This window comes from Podarcis erhardii, assembly GCF_964252035.2.
Source record: "Podarcis erhardii genome assembly, chromosome: Z".
NCBI lineage: Eukaryota > Metazoa > Chordata > Lepidosauria > Squamata > Lacertidae > Podarcis > Podarcis erhardii.
Window position 1 is genome coordinate 3,236,123 of NC_138504.1, and position 23,064 is coordinate 3,259,186.

The 23,064-nt window shown below is 42.6% G+C and overlaps 1 protein-coding gene and 1 long non-coding RNA gene across 15 annotated transcripts in view; both read right to left on the reverse strand.

Moving 5' to 3' along the window:
- Positions 1-17,127: 17,127 nt before the first annotated feature.
- LOC309333300 lies at positions 17,128-18,392 on the reverse strand. Its single transcript, XR_014152457.1, has 3 exons — positions 18,287-18,392; positions 17,898-18,104; positions 17,128-17,567 (listed from the first exon to the last, which is right to left on the reverse strand). It is a non-coding gene; the product is annotated as an uncharacterized lncRNA (long non-coding RNA).
- Positions 18,393-19,850: 1,458 nt separating this feature from the next.
- Positions 19,851-23,064, reverse strand: part of LOC309333373 (5-hydroxytryptamine receptor 2A-like) — a 241,512-nt gene continuing 238,298 nt past the window's right edge. For all 14 annotated transcript variants that reach the window (XM_081846792.1, XM_081846791.1, XM_081846793.1 and 11 more), the window contains one exon: positions 19,851-21,080. In XM_081846792.1, coding sequence (XP_081702918.1) covers positions 20,254-21,080 — 827 coding nt within the window. In that variant the 3' untranslated portion in view covers positions 19,851-20,253. The remainder of the gene's footprint in view (positions 21,081-23,064) is intronic.

A 23,064-nucleotide genomic window follows, 5' to 3' on the forward strand; every position in this document is an offset into this window, starting at 1 on the left:
CTCCTTGTCCTGGGAGACCAGCAAGGAGAGGAGCTTGTTGCAGCAGGAAGGGGAGACACACATGACTGCACCAGCCTGACTCATTTCTGCCTCTTGACCTCTCACTTTTCTGCTTCTGGACTGCTCTCTGCCACAGACGTTCTGCTCACTAAGCCCTGTTACTCCTTCAGCATCGAACACAACCTCCCAGTCTTCTCCCTTTGACCACTCATCGTCCCACCACCACTCCCCAGGCTCTGAGCCTTCCCTTGGGGGTTCCCCAGCTGGTGCCTCCCACCATTCCTCTGCGTCCAAATGATCCATAGCAACACTTGAGCACATGTGAAGCAGGGCCAGTGAGAGGTGTAGCCTGGGGAGATTTCTGAGGGTTAGACAGGTCTGGAGTCCTGCATTTGGCCCCATGTCAAAAGTTCTTCATCCTGGTATAAAATGGCAAATGCTGCTCTGCTTAAATGGTGGTGTGCACTGGCTTAGATGCATGATTAAACCAGACACAGAGGCAGGGAGATCTTTCAGTGGATAATAGTAAAAACAGCTAAACAGAAGCACTTTTTTCTGAGGCATTGATGCTGCTGGTGGTTGTTTTAGTTTTGTACATATATTGCAGCAGAATGCACAGATCAACAGTCCACTATGACTTCTGCTTGAAATAATAACAAACCTTGAGGTTTATTACTCCCAGCAAACAAAGCCATTCTGAGTACAACCTCGCGTGCAGCCATCATGGACTTCTGAGTTCAACAAAAGGAAGGTCTAACACTAACACTAACTGAAGCAGCAGCAGCAGCAGGAAGGAAGTAAAGCCCAGGGTAGCAAGCAAGTGAGAAAACAATAAAGGCATATTTTAAAAGCATCCAGGACAGATGCAGCCTGGGAAAGATCTCTGCTTAAAAGCAAGAACACAACAGAGATGGTGTGCACTCAATATTTAACAGGAAGGAATTCCAAAGGCTATGCGCCATGACACTAAATACCTGATTCCTGTTGCAGCATCTGCATTGTGTTGTGTATGATGTGGTATTGTTTTCGACTGTTATTTTTCTTCTTTCTTTTATTTCTTTTAGATGGTAGTTTATTGTATCCCCATAGAATTTAAATTGCAATACAGTCATACCTCGGGATAAATAAGCTTCAGGTTGAGCGCTTTCGGGTTGTGCTCTGCGGCGACCCGCTCGTGCATGCGCAGACAGTCAAAATGAAGTCACGTGCATGCGTGAAAGCGGCGAAATGCAACCCGCGCACCCATAGACGCGCTGTCACTTGTTAACGTTCTGTTCAGGATGCGAATGGGGCACCGGAATGGATCCCGTTCGCATCCCGAGGTACTGCTGTATGATAAAACACAACAGAAGAAATACAAATAAAATTCAGTTCAAATCAATATGGATATTTAATGTGATGGATGCGTCATCTCATCTTCAACTACACAGCCCAAGCCACGCCGTAGACTACCTTGAATGAAATGCATGGACTGGCGGCCCACAAACCACAGTTTGTGAACCCTTGGCTTATAGATTAGGGCAATAAATGTCTCTTCTACACTGTCCCTACTGAAACCTTCCTGTGTCCTGCCTTGTGTTCAGGAGTCAGGTGATGGTGGTAGTCCACAACTTGGTAGGCAGTGAGCAGCTGAGATGGTGGCTCACCCTTTGAGAGAGAACCACTACAAAGCCAAGAGGAACTTCATGGCTTGAGCAAGGAACTAACAATCATGGATCTCTCTCTTGCCAGGGCTGCAGCCACTGCAGCATGCTGCCGCCTCAATTCCTTTGCATCTTGGGAATTTGGGAAAGGGGCAGTGTAGTTCCAAGAGTAATGGGGAGGTACACAGAGCATAGATGGATGTTGGCATAGATGCCAGATCAGACTATTGTGGTCTATGCTGACCACATTGGCAGAAAAGAATGGGCTTTTCTAATACCTGCTATCTTATTCTTCTGACTGGAAATGCTGGGGATTAAATCTAGGACCTCCACAATGCATTGCTGGTGCATTGTTACTGATTTGTGGCCATATCAAGGGTGGGGGACCTTTCTCAGCCCAAAGACCATATTCCTTCATGAGAAATCTTCCACGAGACACATTTTAAATGTCACATACGGTTTCCTAGAACAGGGCTTGCCATCATGGTGCCCATGCTTGTGAAAGCCTTCATCGACAACTCCAGGCAGGGCCCCAGACTCTGAACTTACATTTTTAAAAAGAAAGTTTCTAGCCTTCCTAGAAAGAAAGTTATGAAGCAAAATGTGCAGGTATCCTATGCTAGTTCAATGAAAAGAGCTAGTCTTGCTGCTCCCCCCCCCCATTAATGTTTTTAGCCAAAGTCCGAGCTAGGATTGGTAAGTGAGCTGTTTGAATACCAAACAATAAGAATCCCTGGTGTTCTAAGAGCTGCTGTTTTCCTGCAATAAAGAGAAGAGTGAGGTGTGGCCACCTTACATATTTTTCCTGGTACTGGGAAATGCTCCCAGTTCACTGAAAACAACACCGTCTGTCTGTCTGTCTGTCTGTCTGTCTCTCTCTCTCTCTCTGTGTGTGTGTGTGTGTATTTCTGTGCAATCAATATTGTGTGATCTCCACAATCAGGACCAAGAGAACACAGCTTGAAAGGTCCTAGAATGGATAATTAAACAGCATGGGTTTCTCAAAAACACATCATGCAAGACTAAGCTTTCTTCTTTTGGCAGAACTTGGTGGATCAGAGGAATGCTGCAGATGTCGCATATCTTGGTTTCAGCAAGGCTTTCAGCAAAGTTCTCCATGACATTCTTGTGGAGAATCTGGTAACATTGAGGCTGGACAATGTTACTGTTAGGTGGATTTGTAGCTGGAAAAATGTGATGTGGATGCCATGGGGTCTGTCCTGGGCTTGGCGTTTTCCCCCCAACATCTTTATAAATTATTTGGATGAAGGAATAGAGGGGATACTCTATTTACAGATGACACCAAATTGGGAGGAGTAACTAAAACATCAGAAGATTGAATCGGGGTTCCAGATGATCTTAATAGACTGGAGAACTGTGCCAAAAATAACAAAATGAATTTCAATAGGAACAAATGTAAGGAAAAACCAGACAGATACACAAATAGAGCGTGGGGGACACCTGGCTTGACAGAAGTATATAATAAAAGGGTGTGAAGGTCTTAGTAGACCACAAGCTTAACATGAGTCAACAGTGTGATGCAGCAGCAAAAAAAAAGGTAATGCGATTCTCGGCTGCATCAACAGAACTATACTGTCCAACTCAAGAGAAGTTATATTACCATTCTATTCTGCCTTGATCAGACACCCGCCATTTTTTAAAAAATGGTTCTTTTGGTACCTCCTGTTTTAAAAGGCAGAAGAATCTAGACTGGGGCAGCTAATGAAATGCCCTGCAGATATTTCTGGACTGAAACTCCCATCTTCCCTGACCCTTGGTGATATGGCCGAGGCTAATGGGAACTGGAGGGCACCAAATTCTGGAAGGCTGACATGGATAATCTTGTGCTTGATGGGACAAATAGTTCAAGATAGAGCAACTTATCCCCCCCCCCAAAAAAAGTCCAATCCAATTCTTCTAGCTTTGGGGGAAAGGAACAAGTGATTCCATTTGCCCCCCCCCCCCGCTACTTTTTCTAAAGGGCTTGAATCCCAACCCCAGTTGCTTTTTCCATTAGTGACAACATTTTGGAATAGTCTGGTGGGACAGGCTTCAGCACAGCAAGGAGTGGTTCAGCTTTCAAGAGTACTGAAAGGTTCTTTCTAGTGTTTAATGTTTAATGGTACAAAGCTGCATATCCATAGAGGGGAAATCCCAGCTGGCTTCCATAAAGGTCTTTGGCCTCTTCTTTTGTTGGAAGAGAAAGGGAAGAGCTAAAAACAGCCACACTTTTATCCTTGTGCTGTTTCACCGAGTTCATCAGTGGCTGAGCATTCTGAGCTGTGGCGTGGAGGGGGTTGCAACAGGAAGAGCATCGGTTCTACTGCTCATGGGTGTGGCTGTGAGTCAGGGATGCTCTGTTGCTCTAGCGGTCAGGTCAGTTTCCATGAGAGCAGCTCGAAGTTATGACCACAAACCTTGAAAACATGGCCTCCACGTTATGGGCTGGGGCTTTGATTTTTTTTTAAAAAAATTATATTTATTACCTTTTCCAACAATTTAGACACTACAGAAAAAAAAACCATACAATACAATACAATACAATACAATACAATACAATACAATACAATACAATACAATACAATACAATACAATACAATACAAAAAAAACACTACATTACACTAACCAAACACTAACATTAAACTAACAAAACAAAACAAACACAATTTAAAACACATCAAATACTTTCAATAACTTATCTTTCATTTACTTGTTTCCGCGACCTCCTCACACCTCCCTTTTTGTATTCCACTTCTATTAATTTTTTCAGCAATTCCTTTCCATCTTCCTCCATTTTTAATCTTATAGTTATCTTAACACATTCTAACCTTATTTTTCCTTTAATACTCTATTAATCTATTTATCCTTAATTCCTTATAACATTTCTACTAAAGCCATATAACTTCATTCCAACATTTTCCTAACATTCATTAATTTTACAGTAATTCCATAAATAATCTTTAAACTTTTTCCAGTCTTCTTCCACCGACTCTTCTCCCTGGTCTCGGATTCTGCCAGTCATTTCCGCCAATTCCATGTAGTCCATCAACTTCATCTGCCATTCTTCCCGGGTGGGTAAATCTTGTGTCTTCCAATATTTTGCAATGAGTATTCTTGCTGCTGTTGTTGCATACATGAAAAATGTTCTATCCTTCTTTGGCACCAATTGGCCGACCATGCCCAGGAGAAAGGCCTCTGGTTTCTTCAGGAAGGTATATTTAAATACCTTTTTCATTTCATTATAAATCATCTCCCAGAATGTCTTAATGCTTGGGCATGTCCACCAAAGGTGAAAGAATGTACCTTCAATCTCATTACATTTCCAACATTTATAATCGGGCAAATGGTAAATTTTTGCAAGCTTGACTGGTGTCATGTACCCCCTGTAAATCATTTTCATTAAATTTTCTCTTAGGGCATTACATGCCGTAAATTTCATACCTGTGGTCCATAACTGTTCCCAGTCAGCCATCATTATGTTATGTCCAGCATCTTGTGCCCATTTAATGATAACTGATTTCACCATTTCATCCTGAGTGTTCCATTTCAGCAACAAGTTATACATTCTTGACAAATGCTTAGTTTTTGGATCCAACAATTCTGTTTCCAATATTGATTTTTCCACCTGGAAGCCAACTTTTTTGTCCGAATTATATGCCTCCATTATTTGATAATAATGAAGCCAATCTCGCACTTTATTTTTCAATTTTTCAAAACTCTGCAATTTTATTCTGTCTCCATCTTGTTCCAAAATTTCCCAATATTTCGGCCATTTGGCCTCCATATTGAGTATTTTCTGTGCCTTCGCTTCCATTGGTGACAACCATCTTGGGGTTTTCTTTTCTAACAAATCCTTATATCTTATTCCAAACATTAAACAATGCTTTCCTAACAATATGATTTTTAAACGCCTTGTGTGCTTTTACCTTATCATACCACAAATATGCATGCCAACCAAATACATTATTAGAACCTTCTAAGTCCAACACATCAGTGTTTTCAAGAAGCAGCCATTCTCTCAGCCAGCAAAGAGCAGCTGATTCATAATATAGTTTAAGGTCTGGCAGGGCAAATCCACCTCTTTCTTTTGCATCAGTTAGTATCTTAAATTTTATTCGAGGTTTCTTGCCCTGCCAAACAAATCTGGAAATATCTTTCTGCCACTTCTTGAAACAATCCATCTTATCCAAAATTTGCAATGTTTGAAACAAAAACAACATCCTTGGCAGCACATTCATTTTTATCACAGCAATTCGGCCTAACAATGATAACTTCAAATTTGTCCATATTTCTATATCCTTTTTCACTTCAGTCCAACATTTTTCATAATTATCCTTAAATAAATTCACATTTTTGGCTGTCATATTAACCCCTAAATATTTCACTTTCTTAACCAATGTTAATCCTGTCTCTTCCTGAATCTCTTCTCTCTCATTCACAGTTAAGTTTTTCTCTAAAACCTTAGTTTTCATCTTGTTCAACTTAAAACCTGCTACCTGTCCAAATTCCAAGTTCCAATACCCTTTTAGTACTAGATTCTGGCTCCTGTAAAGTCAACACTAAGTCATTAGCAAATGCTTTCAGTTTGTACTGTTTAACTCCCACTTGTATACCTTTAACCTCTTGGTCCTTTTTAATCATATTTAACAAAACCTCAAGGACCGATATAAAGAGCAATGGAGAGATTGGGCAACCTTGTCGTGTCCCTTTCTCAATCTTAAACTGTTCTGTCACCACATTGTTCACAATTAGTTTTGCCTTTTGTTCTGAGTAAATTGCACCTACACCATTTTCAAAACCTTGGCCTACCCCCATCCCCTGTAGATTCTTCTTCATGAAACTCTAAGAAATGTTGTCAAAGGCTTTCTCTGCGTCCACAAATATCAAAACTGCCTTGGTATTGATATTCACTTGTAATTTTTCTAGGATATTAATTATATTCTTGTGTTGTCAGACAAGTGTCTGCCCGGGAGAAAGCCCGCTTGGTCTTTATGAATTTCTTCTATTAACACCTTTTTTAATCTTTTAGCCAAAATATCTGCAAAAATTTTGTAATCCACATTAAGCAGCGATATGGGGCGGTAATTCTTAAGCTGTGTCTTTTCAGTCTCTGTTTTCGGTATAAGTGTAATGTAAGCTTCCTTCCATGACTCTGGTGTCTTTCTCCCTTCCAATATTTCATTGCAGACTTCCTTCAATGGTTGTATTAACCATTCTTTCAAAGATCTGTAATATCTTGAAGTCAAACCATCTGGTCCTGGAGATTTACCTAATTGCATGTTCTGGATAGCCCCTTCCACCTCCTGATCCGTTATTTTGTAATTCAACATTAGCTGTTTTTCCTGGGAGATTTTGTGTAGTCCATTTATTTTCAAAAATCGACCAATGTCCATTTCTTTCTGCTTCTCCTTTGTATAAAGTTATTTAAAATATCTCTGAAAACACTTCCTGATCTCCACTGGGTTCTGTATATTCTTTCCTTCCACTTCCAAATTCATAATAGTATTTAGTTTTTGTCTTTTTTTTCATTTGCCAGGCCAATAATTTTCCACACTTATTTGCCGATTCAAATAACTTTTGCCTCATCTGTTTAATCTTCCATTCTATTTCCTGATTCATCAGCTTTGTATATTGTACTTGGTATAACTTTATCTCTTTCAGAATCTCCTGTGACTTTGGTTTTGCTCTCAGTTTCTTCTCTCCTTCCTCTATTTTTCCCAGGATTTTATCCTTTTTTTCATTCTGAGTTCTCTTCTTAATTGCATTCTGTTGTATTAGGAATCCCCTCATAACCGCTTTGCTTGCATCCCAAATTACTCTTTTTTCCACTGTAGTATTCATATTTATTTCAAAATAGTCTCTTAGAGTTTTTTGGGCCTTCTTGGTCACCTCTTCATTCCTAAACAATGTATCATTCATCCTCCATCTAAAGGAGCCAGTTGGCATCAATTTCATTTCCATCTTCACAGCATTATGGTCAGAACAAGTTTTGGGGCAGATCTCCACTTTGCTGATCTTTGGAACCAATCCCCTAGTTACCCAAATTTGATCAATTCTTGTCCATGTCATTTTTGCCTCAGAGAGGAAAGTTCCCTCTCTTCCCATCGGGTTCTTCACTCTCCAAATGTCAACTAAATCCATATTATCAGTCATGTCAAAGAAAGTTTTAGGTAGTCTACCATCTTTGGTGACTACCTGTCTCTGTGCCTTGTCCATATTTGTAGACACCACTCCATTCATGTCTCCCATTAAAATCATATTATAGTCCATATAGTCCATCAAAGTATCATGTAGCTTCTTGAAGAACTCCGATTTTCCTTCATTTGGTGCATAAATACCTACAATTAGGAATTTCTCTCCTTGTGATTGAATTTCAATTGCAATGAATCTTCCTTGGTCATCTTTAAATATGAATTTCGGTGATAGGCTATCCTTTGCATAAAGGACCACTCCTCTTTTTTTAACTTTATCTGATGAAATAAATTCTTGGCCCAATCTTTTATTACTCAATATCTTCCTATGTAGCCTTATCACATGTGTTTCTTGTAAGCAAATCAAGTCCAAATGTTCTTTTTTCAATAAATGAAAGACTCTCCGCCTTTTTTCCGGGGAATTCAGTCCATTCACATTCCAGCTCGAAACCTGCAATGCCATCATGTATTTACGCTGATATTCCTCCAACTGCACCCAATGCTTGCTCTTCTTCTGTTGGTGGTAGTGGTGGCACGTTCACTGGGCAATCCAGTCCAAAGGATAATGTTGATATATCCAATATTCCCTTATTTGGTGATCCTCTATCCAATGCTCTTTGCTCTATTCCTCTATCTGGTGATATTCTATCCGTTACTTCTGACTCTTTTCCAAGTCCTTTCTGCAGATCTTCTTCGTATTTATCCAAAAACTTTACTTTATCTTCTACTGATCCTATTTTTATTTTCCTTCCTTTGAAGCTGAAAGATAGACCTTGGGGAAACTCCCACCTAAAGATAATTTTGTTTCTTCTCAGCAGGGCTACCAGATCTCTATAGTTAGACCTTAGATCCAAAAGGTATTTCGGGACGTCTTTAAAAATTTCCACTCTTGACTGTTGTACTTCTAGGTTCTTCTGATAGTGCCAGCCCAATATTCTATCTCTCTCTTCTTTCGTTCGAAGGGTAATCAAGCAATCTCTTATTCTGTTCTTCTCTTTTTTCCCTCCTCTTCCAAGTCTAAAGGCCCTCACAATTCTAAACTCTTCTTGGCCCAAATCCAAGTCTCAAAAGTCAGCAAATTCCTGTGTGAGAAAATCTGTCAAACTTTCCTTTTCAAATTCAGGTAGGGCTCTGATCCTCAAATTCGTCTGTTTTTCCTTAAGTTCAATCATAGCAAGTGTCAACTTATGTTCCTCAAGTTGCCTCTGTAGGGCTGGGACTCTCTCTGTCTCAAGTTCTATTACTTTACATTCAGCAGCAACAGCTTTCACCCTGGCTTCTTCCGCAGTCTGCCGTATCAAAGTAGATTCCTGTATCAATTTCTGGATGGTTTCTGTATTGATATTCACCTTTTGTCCCAGATTATTTATACTTTCTGTATTTAAATCAATTTTAGTAGTTGCAGCATCCACTTTCACATTTATCGCGCCTGTTTTCTTGTTAAGCTGTTCCAGTGAATCATTTATTTTACTTAATGCAATCGCCAAGGTTTCTTCTGTCGACATTCCTCTTGATTTTGAGTGAACTGATACGGAAGTAGCCGCAGAAGAAGCAGGGAGACCTGGTGTTGAACCTCTCCTGGGTTGCTGCAAAGTCCTCCCAGACCTTAATATTTTTTCTGCAGTTTGCTGGTCTGTTTTTTCTTTTCCATTTGCCATAACACTTAAGAATTCAAGGTTAGTCCCAGAGTCTCACAGTTTTTTATCTTGCAGTTGGAAATTCCCCTAGCCCAGCTCTTATAAAACAACCAGTCTCAAAGGCTTCCACTAGGGGGAAACAGTTTCAATTTGTATTAATCAATAGTGTCCTCTTTTAAGCACAGTTCAAAGAATCCGAAGTTGGTATCAATTTTCAGTTACTTTTACTTCTTTTTAAAAGCAACCGGAGACAGTAGAAACAATGTATTTCTCTTGTAGCTAACTGTCAATAAACGTTCTAAGCGCTGTCAAAAAGCGTCAGTCATGCTAGCAGCCCATTTCCAGGGTCCGAGCGGTGGTATTTTAACACCCTTCACTCTCTTCTGCAGGCGTATTTAGTCCACAACTACCCCCCCTCTTCTCCTGCCTCCAAGGGGGGGATTTAATATTCTTTACAGATGGAGATTCAATCTTTTACAATTAGCTTTCCAAGACTTCAGCTTGCAGCCTCATTGCTTCAGTCTATTTACAAAAGGGGAAGGCGGACTTCCTATATTGAACCTCCCCGTTACGATACCAAATTAAACTTTTAAAAATCCAGTTCTCCCGCCTCAACTCTACTCATGGGTAGTTACTTTAGATTCAAATTGTCCACAGGAAAAAGTCAGCGCTCTCTGGCAACAGCTATGCGGCTTCGCTCCATGGAAGAAGCAGTCGATTCGAAGCACCGTGCCGCTCACCTCACGTTGCTCTGAACCCCCGAAACCGGGTTTCCCCGTGAGTAAGGGAGGCGCAAAAGGTGCCCACCGAATCCCACGCTCACAGGCTTCTCCCACCTGTGATTTTTTTGCGGGTCTCCACCTTCACCGTGGCGGCCAGACCCAATTCCCATGGGGCAAATTCCTCCCGATCAGAGGAATTCCGCCGTTACTGGAGGCACCAACCCGGAAGTCCCTCTAGCGGTCAGGTCAGTTTCCATGAGAGCAGCTCAAAGTTATGACCACAAACCTTGAAAACATGGCCTCCACGTTCTGGGCTGGGGCTTTGAGAAGCATTGGCTGCCTTCACCTTGTCTACTTGGCCAATCCAAGCCGTTTCCCAGGATTGTGACCGCTGCGACATGCTGACAGCTTCTAGGAGCCCCAGGTGAGAGCTGAGTGCAGGGATGAACTACCCCAGAAAGAGCACCATGAGTCCCCCACCAGAGGTACTACCCTTCTCCTAGCACCCCATGCACCACTAACCTCCTGTACAAAGGTTTACATTTCTTGCTCCACCCACTTTTGCCTCTGGTCCTGCCCACCACTGGCATATGGTTCCTGGAAAGGGAACAAGACCCTCAGGCTGCGAAAGGTTCCACACACTTTGCACATGCAGCTGAAGAGTCTTGTCATTGTAGATCATGTCAGAGAACCAGCAGGAAAGCAACATTTGTACATGGGTGTGTTTCAGATCCAAGTGGTTTTAAGAGGATCTCAGGGTTGTTGTGCTGCTCAGATAGGCAGGTGTGCACACAGACACACATGTGCATGCACAGGCATGGACTTAAGCATTGGTGCGAGCCCTGAAAGAGTTCTCTGAACATGCACCTCATGACACAGGTCCTCTCCAAGAGACATTGCACAGCACATCTTTGCAGAGCTGCAGCCTCTGCGAGCTTTGTGCCAAGATCAATATTCATTTTCTCACCTCCAATGCTCCTGCTATCAGGGGCAGCAGTTACTTGAGACTTGACACTGAAATTGTTGTTCAAATAATCTGTGCAATGAGCAAGATAGCATGTTAACACGGGGACAGTGCCAAAAACATTTCTGCAAGAAAGCTAATCAGGGAAGCCCCTTTTCAGCTGAACAGAAAAGAGTCCTGTTCTACATCTGTGCCACAGTGAACCCAACCTAGATCTGTCCTTCCGAGGAGAAGGTAGAATGTGCAGTCTCTTTGCAACAACACAGCATGTGCCTTCACACATGAGCAACACTTTCTGCAAGGGTGGGGAACCTGTGGCCATTCAGATGTTATTAGAGTACTGCTCCCATAACCCCTGATGATTAGCGATGCTCACAGGTGCTGATGGAAATTGGAGTCCAATGCTATCAGGAAAACCACAGCCTCCACTCCCAATTAGTTAGATCAGTTACCTTAAGAGTGCTGGAAAAATAGGGCCGCTTTCAGTTCTTTTTAAAAATTGAACCTAAGCAGCCCCTTAGCAGTTAACTGTCCTATTTCTTCCCTGACTTCTCCACCTGGCTAATGCATGGCTTTGATTTAAGAAAGGGGAGAAATATAGGGGAGCACAGCTCTGGGACTCTTTCCAGAGCAGGAATGTGATAGCAACATCCACTGGGGCACCAGGGTAACAGACGAGCCCACCTTGCAAAGGAATGAGGTGAGAATGAGACTTTCAGGTCTCATCATTGCTTGTGACAGATTAGCATATGGGAGGTTGGAGAATGAGGAGAAGAATCAAGCAGAGGTTAGATTTGTATATCCTTTTCTTTGTTGGGGTTTCTGCTTCATGTGTCTTTGCAAGATTTTTGATCTTTCTTTAGCCTTTAATAGCTAAAGGTTGCATTTCTGCTAACTGAATATTTTTTTTAATAGAGAGACATTTATTTATTTTAAGCTGAACTTATTCAATACACAGCTATTCTATGATTGTCAGTCTATCCTAGTGAATTGGTTAGTCTGCACTTTTGCTCAACTGCATTTTTTGAACTGTCCTGGGAAGGAGGGTGTGGCAATGAGGACCATTAAGAGTTAATTCTTGAGAGATTTGGGGATGGCGGGGTGAAAATAAGAGATAAGGACAGGCGAATTCCTATAGCAGCCTCCCCAAATGCTGTTCTCCCAGTGTTTTGGAGTCCAACTTTCATCAACCCTGGTCAGAACCACCATGCTGATAGGAGGACCTCACACTGGGTAAAGCTGGTCTATACGAAAATTAGCCTGGAGTAATTTTTGAGATGGGAAGAGCCCTGTCCCCTCCAGCTCTTCTCTGTGATGCTGCAATGTGATGGAATGTTCATAAACATTCTACATGCTGAGGGTGAAACTGACAGTGGAATACCTACAACTAGTATTAAGCAAGGGGATAGTAAATATGACTGAACTTAAGAGGCTGTGTGGTGTAGGAGGTTCAGGCAGACAAGGAGACATGGTGTAGAGAGGGAAGGAAGAGAAGCAAGGGGAGATGGAAAATAATCGACAAAAAAACTCATCACACAAAGGCCGAGGGGATTTGAGTGGCAGCACTCCTACCATGCTCCAGACTTCAGCATGGAGAATATTTGGAGAAACGCTATTTGAGAAATTCAAATTGTGTTCTCTCCTACAAAAAATAAAGCAGAAGGATCCTCACTCTGACAGTCTACCAACCTCATAGCAGTTTGCCAGAGTAAGGTGAAAGTGGGAAGGATCAATATTGCAAAAATTCCAGTAATTCATTTCCCAGAAGCAACATCCTCTGGCACATGTCAGAGTCTTCTGCAGTCTTCTGATCAAAATCCAACTGCTGCCTCTGACAAGTGCTATTTGCATATTTTGTAAAGACGAAACATCCAAGAGACATCTTGAGGCACCTGTTCTATCCATAGCTGTCAAGCGTCCCTTATTTGGAGGGACAGTCCCTTATCCCAGCGCCATGTCCCTTAAATTTCCTGAGTTTCAAAGGAAGCAGCTCCTCTCCCTCCCTCCCTGCCAGCCAGGGAGGAGGGAGGCTCCAACTGTGTTGATTGGCTGCCCGCCCCGCCCCCCTCCGGCCTCCTCTCACCAGGCTCGGCCCCTGGGAGCACCTCTCCACCAGGACTGGCAGGAGCCTCCGGCCCTTCCACCACCATCCTCCTTACGGCCGCAGAACTGAGCGTCTCTGCCTGGGTCCTCCCCTCTGCCCATCGCTGCTGCTCCCGCTCCCACCAGGCCGTACTGCAGCTGTGACGCCGAAGGACCCGGATGAGATGGGCAGCCTGGCATGGCCTATGAATTGCTGAGGAGCCTTGAGAGGAGAGCGAGGGCAACCATAGAGAAAGCAGTTCAGAGAGAGGAGGAAGAGGAGGAGGTGGAGGTGTGGGCAGGTGTTCCAAGGGCTACAAGGGAAGGACTACAAGCACTTCTCCCGTAGATTAGTAGTGGTAGACTAGCATAGATGGTCTGATCTGCGGGTTTACTTCGGGCACTATTTCCCCCCACCCCACCTAATGGAATTGAGAGCTGCAGATGGAGCACGAGAGAAAAGATAAAGAACTGCAGCAGCATCTTCGTAGCTTGGACTTCGTTTTGCGTGAAAAGTGGTTGCTGCTTGTAGTTATTTAATTGCAGTGTTTCATCGGCTGGTGTCTTGAGCAGCAACCTCTGGAAACGAAGGGCTAAAAACCAGCGCTGCTCTCCAAAATTATCTGGTCCCTTTTAACTTCGTATTTCAGCTGGTAGACTAAAATCCCTTACTTTGGCTGCTGGTCCCTTATTTTCAAATCTGTAAGTTGACAGCTATGGTTCTATCAGTACTACATATTGCAGAAAAAGGAAACATGAACAGATTCTAACTGGGTAAGAGGACCTGATGATGGGATTCCTTCAGAGAAAATAAATATATTTTCAGAGTGCCAAAGAGGCAAGGTACAACTTCATAAATGCATATTGAATGTTTGCATTTTAAATTATTGTGTGATCCCTGGGAAGGGCTTAATATACCCCTCTGTAGCATTGCTTTGTGATCAAACCCATCCTGGGAAATTCACTTCATTGGGTAGCCTGTTGAGAGACCTGTGTCTATATCACAGATTCCATTTGTCACTAGTTATAATAGTTTAGAATAAAGATGCTTACATGAGTGGGAACAAGATAAAAGTGCTGGGAAGGTGGATAGAGAGTAGATATTATTCTGTAAACCAGCCTGAGACCTCTGGGTATAGGGCGGTATATAATAATAATAATAATAATAATAATAATAATAATAATAATAATAATAATAATAATATTTGCCTGTTACTTTACTTCTGCAGCCATCCCCAAAACTCAGGTTTCAATAAAATACAGAAGAGTGATTGCTATGCAAGCTTAAATCGGCACCTTAAAGAACCGCAACACAGATTGTACTGGCCTGATTCAGCAGATGCATCGTTATGTTCTTATAAGTTCCCTTTTAAGGAGTCTGTAACTGAATAGGAGATTGATATAAAGGTGACTGTAAAAAGGCAAGACCTCTGGGAAATTGACCTCCTCTCTGCAGTATTTGAATGTAATGTTCATTGGTAGGTTCCTATTCTGACCAAACCATTTGACACATTAACAAGACCATATAACTTCCCAGAGTACTGGAACCAAGTATTACTAACCTCCCCACACCCTCAAGCAAATTAAGAACCAACTATTTTCCTAGATATAGCTTCCAAAATGAGACAGGCAGTTTTTCCTAGATTAATGTCTGCAACACCACAAATTAATACTAGAAAAACGAGCCAGCTTCCAAATAATAACAAGATACCAGCAATTGACAAGTGCTTTGTTCATTACCATCTATTACCAAAAACAGGGGGAAAGGGGCAGAGCAACTTGTGGTGTTTGCTGCTGTTGGCAATCTTTGGTCTAGCTACAGAGCAGCACAGGAAACCACCTTATGCTAAGTCAGATGCTTGGTCCATCTAGCTCAATGCTGTCCACACTTGCTGACAGCAGCTATCCAGGATTTCAGTCCTCCCCAGAGAAGCCATTTGGGATTGACCCTGTGATCTCTAGTATCCAAAGATGTCCAAATTGGGATCATGGAAGATGTAGTCGACAGGTGGCACTGAAGTTTGGTCTTTAACCAAAAATCACATGCAGCCTATGACTGTACTGCTTTCTCTAGTGTTCTCTGTAGTGTTCACTGAGGACTAAAGGGGTAAAGGGACCCCTGACCGTTAGGTCCAGTCGTGGCCGACTCTGGGGTTGCGGCGCTCATCTCGCTTTATTGGCCGAGGGAGACGGCGTACAGCTTCTGGGTCATGTGGCCAGCAGGACCAAGCCGCTTCTGGCGAACCATAGCAGCGCATGGAAACACCATTTACCTTCACACACCTATTTATCTACTTGCACTTTGACGTGCTTTCAAACTGCTAGGTTGGCAGGAGCAGGGACTGAGCAACAGGAGCTCACCCCGTTGTGGGGATTCAAACTGCCAACCTTCTGATCAGCAAGTCCTAGGCTCTGTGGTTTAACCCACAGTGCCACCCGCATCCCTCACTGAGGACTACTCACCTGCAAAAACCTTGCCTTCAGTGATGCTGGAATGATAATCTTCTTAACACAGCCAAGAGGAAGCAATGCTGCCTCTTTGGTAACTTCTGCTAGAAAGATGCAAGGAGGAATCTGAAGAGCTTGAAAGAAGGTGGCAAACACTTAGTAATGAACGTGGTGCTTTAGACAGAACTGCATTGGCAGTTAATACCAATAACTGTTGTTGTTGTTGTTGTTGTTGTTGTTGTTGTTGTTGTTGTTGTTGTTACTGTCATTGTATATGATGAGCTGTATAGATTATTAGATAAATCTACCCATCAAGGAATCCTCAATTTATAAAAAAAAATTGGGCTTCAACCAGGTCTTAAGAACTAGACTGAAATGTCATTATCTACATGAGAGAGGCTAAGTATAAATAAAGCAATCAACTAAAGACTGCCATCAAGGTAATCTAAATTTTGTGCCAAGGAATGATTACTGTATTTTTCCATCTATAAGATGGGACTCTGATTTAAGAAAAAATTGTGTATTTTACTATCCATGTATTAGATGCCCCTAATTTTTTGACATTTTTTAAAAGGAAAAAAACCTAGCCTTATACATGGAAAAATACAGTAATTTTGTGAATCTTCTATATCAGGTGTGCGGAACCTCCAGCCCTTCTGATGGTGCTGAACTAAAACTCCCATCGTCCATGGCCGTTGGCCATGCTTTCTGGGGTTGATTGGAGTTGTACTTAGGAATATCGGAGAATTCCAACAAAAACAGAAATGGGAGGGGAAATTGCTTTCTTTGCCCCATGTCCAGAACAGAAATCAACCCAGCGTATGTGATCACTATTTGCTGTGGCTGCTGCATTCAACAGCCTCAAGCAATATGTAATTGATTATGTGACTCCTCTTCATTTGCAATGCACCTCCTTTGTACTGAAATTGATGGGGTGGAATATGAACATCCTGCAATATCAGGTTAATGGCCCGTCAAGCCTAGTAACCTGCTCTCAAGGTGGCCCACCAGATGCCTGTGGGAAACCAGGGTGCACAACATGAGCACAACAGCACTCTCCCCTTCTGTGGCTTCCAGCCAACCCAGTACTCGTAAGCATTACTTTCTGTGACTGTGGAGGTAGTGCATAGCTGTAACATGGATTTCTCCAATCCTCTTTTAAAGCCTCCCAATGTAATACATAATGTAACGACAACTACATAAATTGTGTAGGTTACCACTTTGCCATAGCAGACAGTGTGAGACAAATAATGGAGTTTTCAGTGGAAGACAAACTTCATGTGATGAATACAGGACGGAATGGATAAGGATAATCAATGGATAATGATGTCTTCTTACATGCCTAGGAGTGCTCCAGCAACATCTGGTGTGCCACAGAAGTTCCCTACACCTGATCTATATTATACAAAGAAACATGTTTCTATAGAGATGTTTTGCGCTGTTTATTTGGTTGTTGCTCATTGAGAAACAGCACCAGATACCAAGGCACAGAAGACTGAACTTCTCAGAATCTCGCACTGACCCTAAATCATCAACATACCCACAAGCCTTTGCAGGCACATGACATTTAGCAACTAGCTATTTTTAAAAAATCTGGAGGTTGTTTAGATACTTAAATTTGTCCTCCTACCAAGTTATGTGTTTTTAATGTGCACACTCAGAATCTATGCCACTCCAATACAATAAGAAGCTGCCATTCTGTTGTACTTGTGCTGGTAAAAGCTTTTTGTGAATAAAAGAAAAATATCCCTTTGTCTCCTTTGAGTAATAAGTTGTGGTGCTTTGCTGAATGATGTTACCTTACCTTGTCTGTTATACACAGCAGTCCACTTACATGCAACTTCTTTCCTTTAGGTAGTTTCTCTTAGTACAGTGGTGCCTTGCAAGACGAAATTAATCCGTTCCGTGAGGCTCTTCGTATAGCGGTTTTTTCGTCTTGCGAAGCAAGTCCATTGACAGCTTAGCGGATTAGCGCTATTAGCGGTTTAGCGGCTTTTAGCGGATCAGCTGATAAGCGGCTTAGGGCTTAGGAAAAGGGGGGGGGAGGGAAAAAACCCCGCAGGAACTCGCAAGACATTTTCGTCTTGCAAAGCAAGCCCATGGGGAAATTCGTTTTGCGAAGCGCCTCCAAAACGGAAAACCCTTTCGTCTAGTGGGTTTTCCGTCTTGCGAGGCGTTCGTCTTGTGGGGCACCACTGTACACTGGGACAAAATGGGGGATTGCTTCAAGCACCATAATGTTTTGATCAACTAACTACATCTTTTCAAGAGACCTGAACTCCATGTTCCTGCAAACCCTGCCTAGCCCAAGAAAATTGGTTGGGGAAACTCATTCAAAGCAGTAACTTTCATCAGAAATCTCCAGAGGGTGAGGTTACCTACAGTATTTTGGGAGAAATGATTCTAAGCAAGTTAGCTACATGGAAAAAAATTAATGTACAGAGAAGCACCAAGCCATTGGTGCGAGTCATCAGCAAAAGTTTCAATGGAATCCCAAAATTTCATTGGACTTACAACAAGGAACAATCCTCGGGTCTGGTTCTCTTGAAGGTCACAGAGGGTGAGGATACAGTTTCCTTCCTGCACCAGATTTGTTACAGAAGGCACCTAGGGGTGGGAATTCCTTTTTCCATTTGCACTCCATAGGTAGACTATAGTTCACTGGTTGGGTGAAAGTACAATGGCTTCCATTCCAGCAACTTAAGTTTCCTTTTTAACACTTTTCTCCACTTTTCTCCATATTTTAACACTTTTCTCTACTTTTCTCCATATTTTAACACTTTTCTCCACTTTTCTCCATATTTGATCTTGTGCATCTCCCTATGGACAAGATGGAGAACCTTTTCCTATGAAGGGCTGCTGGGTTATAGAAAGTCAACTAGGCAGAGCCATGGACCAAAGTGAGTGAAGTCTGCAGGACTATGTAGTTCTCTCACTCTCTGCCATCTTGTCTGTCTCACTCTCTGTTCCACCATATTTCTGGGGGATGCATGAATTACAGTCAACCTGCAAGTCCACCATCCCAGGTATGGTGCCAGCCTGAATCTTTGCTTCCTGGTGAAAGATCTATTTTGGAGAACAATGGGGAACAGGAAGAGCAAGCTAATTGTGCATTCTCTCTCCTTCCCCTTCCTCACACCTGATGAGACTCTTAAAAGCATTGCCTTCTAGGATGTTGGGAAAGGGCTAGAGAGAATGTTCAAACAAAATAGCACTTTGGAGGGAGCACTTTGGTCACTTCCCTTCCTACTTAAGAGGAGGCACATTTCTTTAGGAAATGTCATGCACCAAAATTGCAACACAAACATCCAGCCCTGTTGATAGGTTCTCACTGGCAGGCTTTTAAAAATCTTGCCCGGTTAGAGCATTTTATTCTGCTCCTCATAACAAAGGAACATAGGAAGAGCCCTGCTTCCTAGTCCAACATCCAGTTGTCCACGATGGCTTACCAGGTGTCTATGGGAAGCCCACAAGGAAGAGACAAGCCCTCTCATACTGTGGTTCCTAAGGAAGTGGGATTCAGAAGCCTGATATCTCTGATCCTGGAGATAAAATCCAGCCACCCTAACAAGTAGCCGTTGCAGAATGTATCTAATCCAATCTAAATTGGTGGCCATTGTCACACTTTATGGAAACAAATCCCATATTCTGACTGTGCACCGCGTGGTACAATTCTCCTTTTTATCTCTCCTGAATCTTCAATTGCATGGCCCCATTAGGTTCTAGTATTTTGAGAGGGGGGATGTGGGGGAAACCCTTTGTCCACTTTCTCAACACCATGCAATATCATATACACCACTAACATGCCACCTTTATTCAACTTCTTTTTCAAATTAAAAAGTTGCAAATATAATGTAGCTTTTATTCACAGGGGAGTTGTCCCGGGCCTTAGATCCCTATGGTTACTTTTTCTGCACGATTTCCAGTTCTACAAAGATCCTTTAAAAAAATAAAAGGAAGACGTGGAAACATGATTTCTTCAAAGGCATGGTGGTATTGACAGGTTTGTTTTGATCCCTTTTCTAATGATCCCTTAGCCTGGGATTAATCTTTTCCCACAGCTGTCATTCATCCAGGTAGTCATTTTCATCAACTCATCCACCACAACCAAGCACAACATGCATTTATCCAGGGTTTGCTATCAATGCCAGCACAAGAAACGTTGAACTATCCAAGCCCATATCCCTTTATTTGATTTGTGACTACTCATAATGGACCATTGAGGACTCAAAAAAATACCACCTGAGATTAATAGTCAGCACTTTTGTTCATGCAGCAAGGGGAGAAAAATCAACATTTCAGAAGCAAAATAACAAATGCCACTTTGGGTCTGGTACCCACTGTTCCTATAGAGGCTCTGCCTCCTCTGCTTTTAACAGTAAGTACAGATTCTGTTTTAGGAATGATGGAAAGCAATGAGTTACAAATGTGAAAGTTCAAATTTAAAAAAAGGAGAGACTGCTTTGTTCAGAATGCATTATTTACATCATTCTTTGATTAACACATACATTGTCTGTAGCTGGGCCACAACGAAATCCGGAGCGTAGGTGTGTCTTTGAACAGTCTTACACACTACTCGTTTTCTTGCCACTGCAGTTGTTTATTGAGAGCTCTGAGGTTCCTACGTGCATTTCCAAAGCATCCTCCGTCTCGTCCATCTCCATGCTGTTGAGTTCATTCCCATTGCGATAACTGTTCAAATTGAGGTCTTTCCCGTATAAAGCCGTTGTCGAGACGTTTGGACACTGGTTGTGCCGCTGCGCTGACTTTTTGCCATTGTTGTAACGGCAGCGGATGTAGTTAGAGAAAGCCCTGCGGTAGATTTTGTTGAAGAGTGTGTATACCAGGGGGTTGACCCCAGAGCAGATGTAGCCCACCCAAACAAAGACGTCCAGAAGCTCCCCCAGCAGAGCCTCATCACAGGCTTCCTTGCAGAGGACAGACATGATGTTGGTGATGAAAAAGGGGCACCACATGATGAGGAACAGAAAGAAGACAATCCCCAGGACCTTGGATGCCCTCCGCTCATTGTTGATGGACTGCATGGTGCCTTTCCGGAACAGCACCCCTTCCTTGTTGACAGGAGAGTTCAAGTGGGATGCGGCCTCATGGTTCTGGAGCATGGAGAGGTTCTCCGTGTTGTTCTCCTTCTTCAGACAGCTCATGCTGCTCCTCCTCTGCTTGGGCGCCTCCCCGTACAGGAACACAGATGCTTGTTTCTGCAGCACTTGGATGGTCAGGCAGTAGGCAAACACCATGATGATGAGCGGGATGAAGAACGCCACAAAGGAGCCAATGAGGACAAAGTTCTCATCATTGAGGACGCAGCTTCCATTCACAAACACCCGGGAATCGTCTTGCAGGCCGATGACTGGGATGGGCAGCGAGATCCCTGAAGAGATCCATTCGGAAAGGGAAGGCCAAAAACAACAGCAGGAGCAGCAAAATATGTTATTTCAGTTTAGATTTATAACCCATTTTATAACCCCACTTATATGCTTGGAATGGATAATGATAATTTCATTTAACAATAGGGATGAGCAACTCTCCCTGTGTCAGTTTCTTTCATTCCTAGCGGATATTAGACATCAGTTTGCATTTTAAAAGTTGCCAGGATTTTAGTGGACATTTCTCTCAATATACTAATGTTTCTATTTCATTTCCCTTATTTATACACATTCTTGCAAGCACTGGCTAAACAGATAGAGCTCTGGGAGAAACAAGGTTAGCCCACTTGCCCACCAGATGGCTCCACAAGTACAGGGAGAGGATGGCCAGCCATCTTGAACTGACTGCCCACCCAAAACATTCCATACCCACCAACTTAAATTGTTATTTTATTCAGCTACAAAAGAAACAGAGGAAAGGATCACATATCTTGTCCACAACCTTCTAAAACTTGCTCCAGGCAACCCTCCCCTGAAAAGCTTTCCCACAACCCAATATTGCATTAAGCAGTGGCTGAAGCTATTGCATCATCCAGCTTAATTCCTGGCTCCTTTGTGAGCAGAGTATATGGCATCAAATTGTGGGTGGGGGTGGAGAAGGATGCTAACTTGGCAGGGCTAACCTTTGGATATCTGTGTTACATCTACACTGACTAAAACATCAGTGACACTTCTCTGGCTTTTAAAGAGCAAGGCTGGTATGGCATATACTAAGATTTTGCCCTAAAAAAAACATGGGGGGGGGGGAGAGCACAGCATAGACCACGTGACTCACCAGGGAGCACATCCAGGAAGAAGGACATCCCAGTTTTTGATCTGCAGAAGTTGGACAGTGTGACTTTCGAGGAACCAACTCATGCCTAATGTTCTACAAATGTCAGATACCCCTGCATCTCAGGTGACAAAATCACTTACCAGTCTTGGGTTCTACCCAAGTTCTACTCAAAGTAGACTAATTGAATTTACTGAATTTGTCATGTCCTTTGGTTCCAGTGGTTCTACGCTGAGTAGGACTAACATTGAAGACAACCCTTTGACTTGGGTGGGGGGCACACCATTTGCTGTTCTGTCTCAGCTAGTAAAATGTCCTGGGCCCATCCTAGAAACCTGACCTGGGTCAGAGCTAGGGATGTCAGAGAATTCCACCAAAAACAGGAAAGGAAGCAAAAATTGCTGCCATTCATGTGTTTGTCTTTGGTAAGCAATGGAAAACCAGTCAAGTGAATATGATCACTATTTGTTCATATTGTTTTTAAGTCTGCAAACAATAAGCAGTTAATGTGTCACCACCACATTGTTTGTCATTTCCTTTACATTGAATGTAAGCTTCATAAAGAGTTATGCAAGTTAAGTAACTCACATCATTTGCATCAAATAGCAGGCTGCAGGGTGAACAACTGAGTACTTGGTGGGAACCAAAGTGCAGTGGAATGGAAGCAGCACTGGTGGTGATGAATGCAGGTTGGAATGGATATTTCTGCTTTCTTAACATCCCTAGGAACCCACCCACCAAGTGGGCCAAGACCTTCTCAACATTTACCACTTTCCATGCTACTCTCTCACTTACAAAATGTACAGTTGTTTGGTGGGAGATGCAGGATGTGAAAGGCACGAAGGACAAGCAACATTTCAGTTGGCAGAATGCTGAGGAGGTTCAGTGGATGGCACTACTTCAGGCTTCAGGGGAACTGATCACTTAGAAATAAAACCCAGAGGGGTTGCTGGCATCTTAAAGGTAACATGTTTAAGTGTTTGTGCAGAAGATTACACACCTGCACATGCCCAACAACTCTTTGCTGCAGATGTATCTATTCTGTTCACACAACCCTTGTCCAATAGGCTGGGTTTTGGCCAGCTTCAGATATTGATTGGCTTGCCCATATGGGTATCATAATTGATATTGGAAGGTGAAGTATAATGCTTAATAAA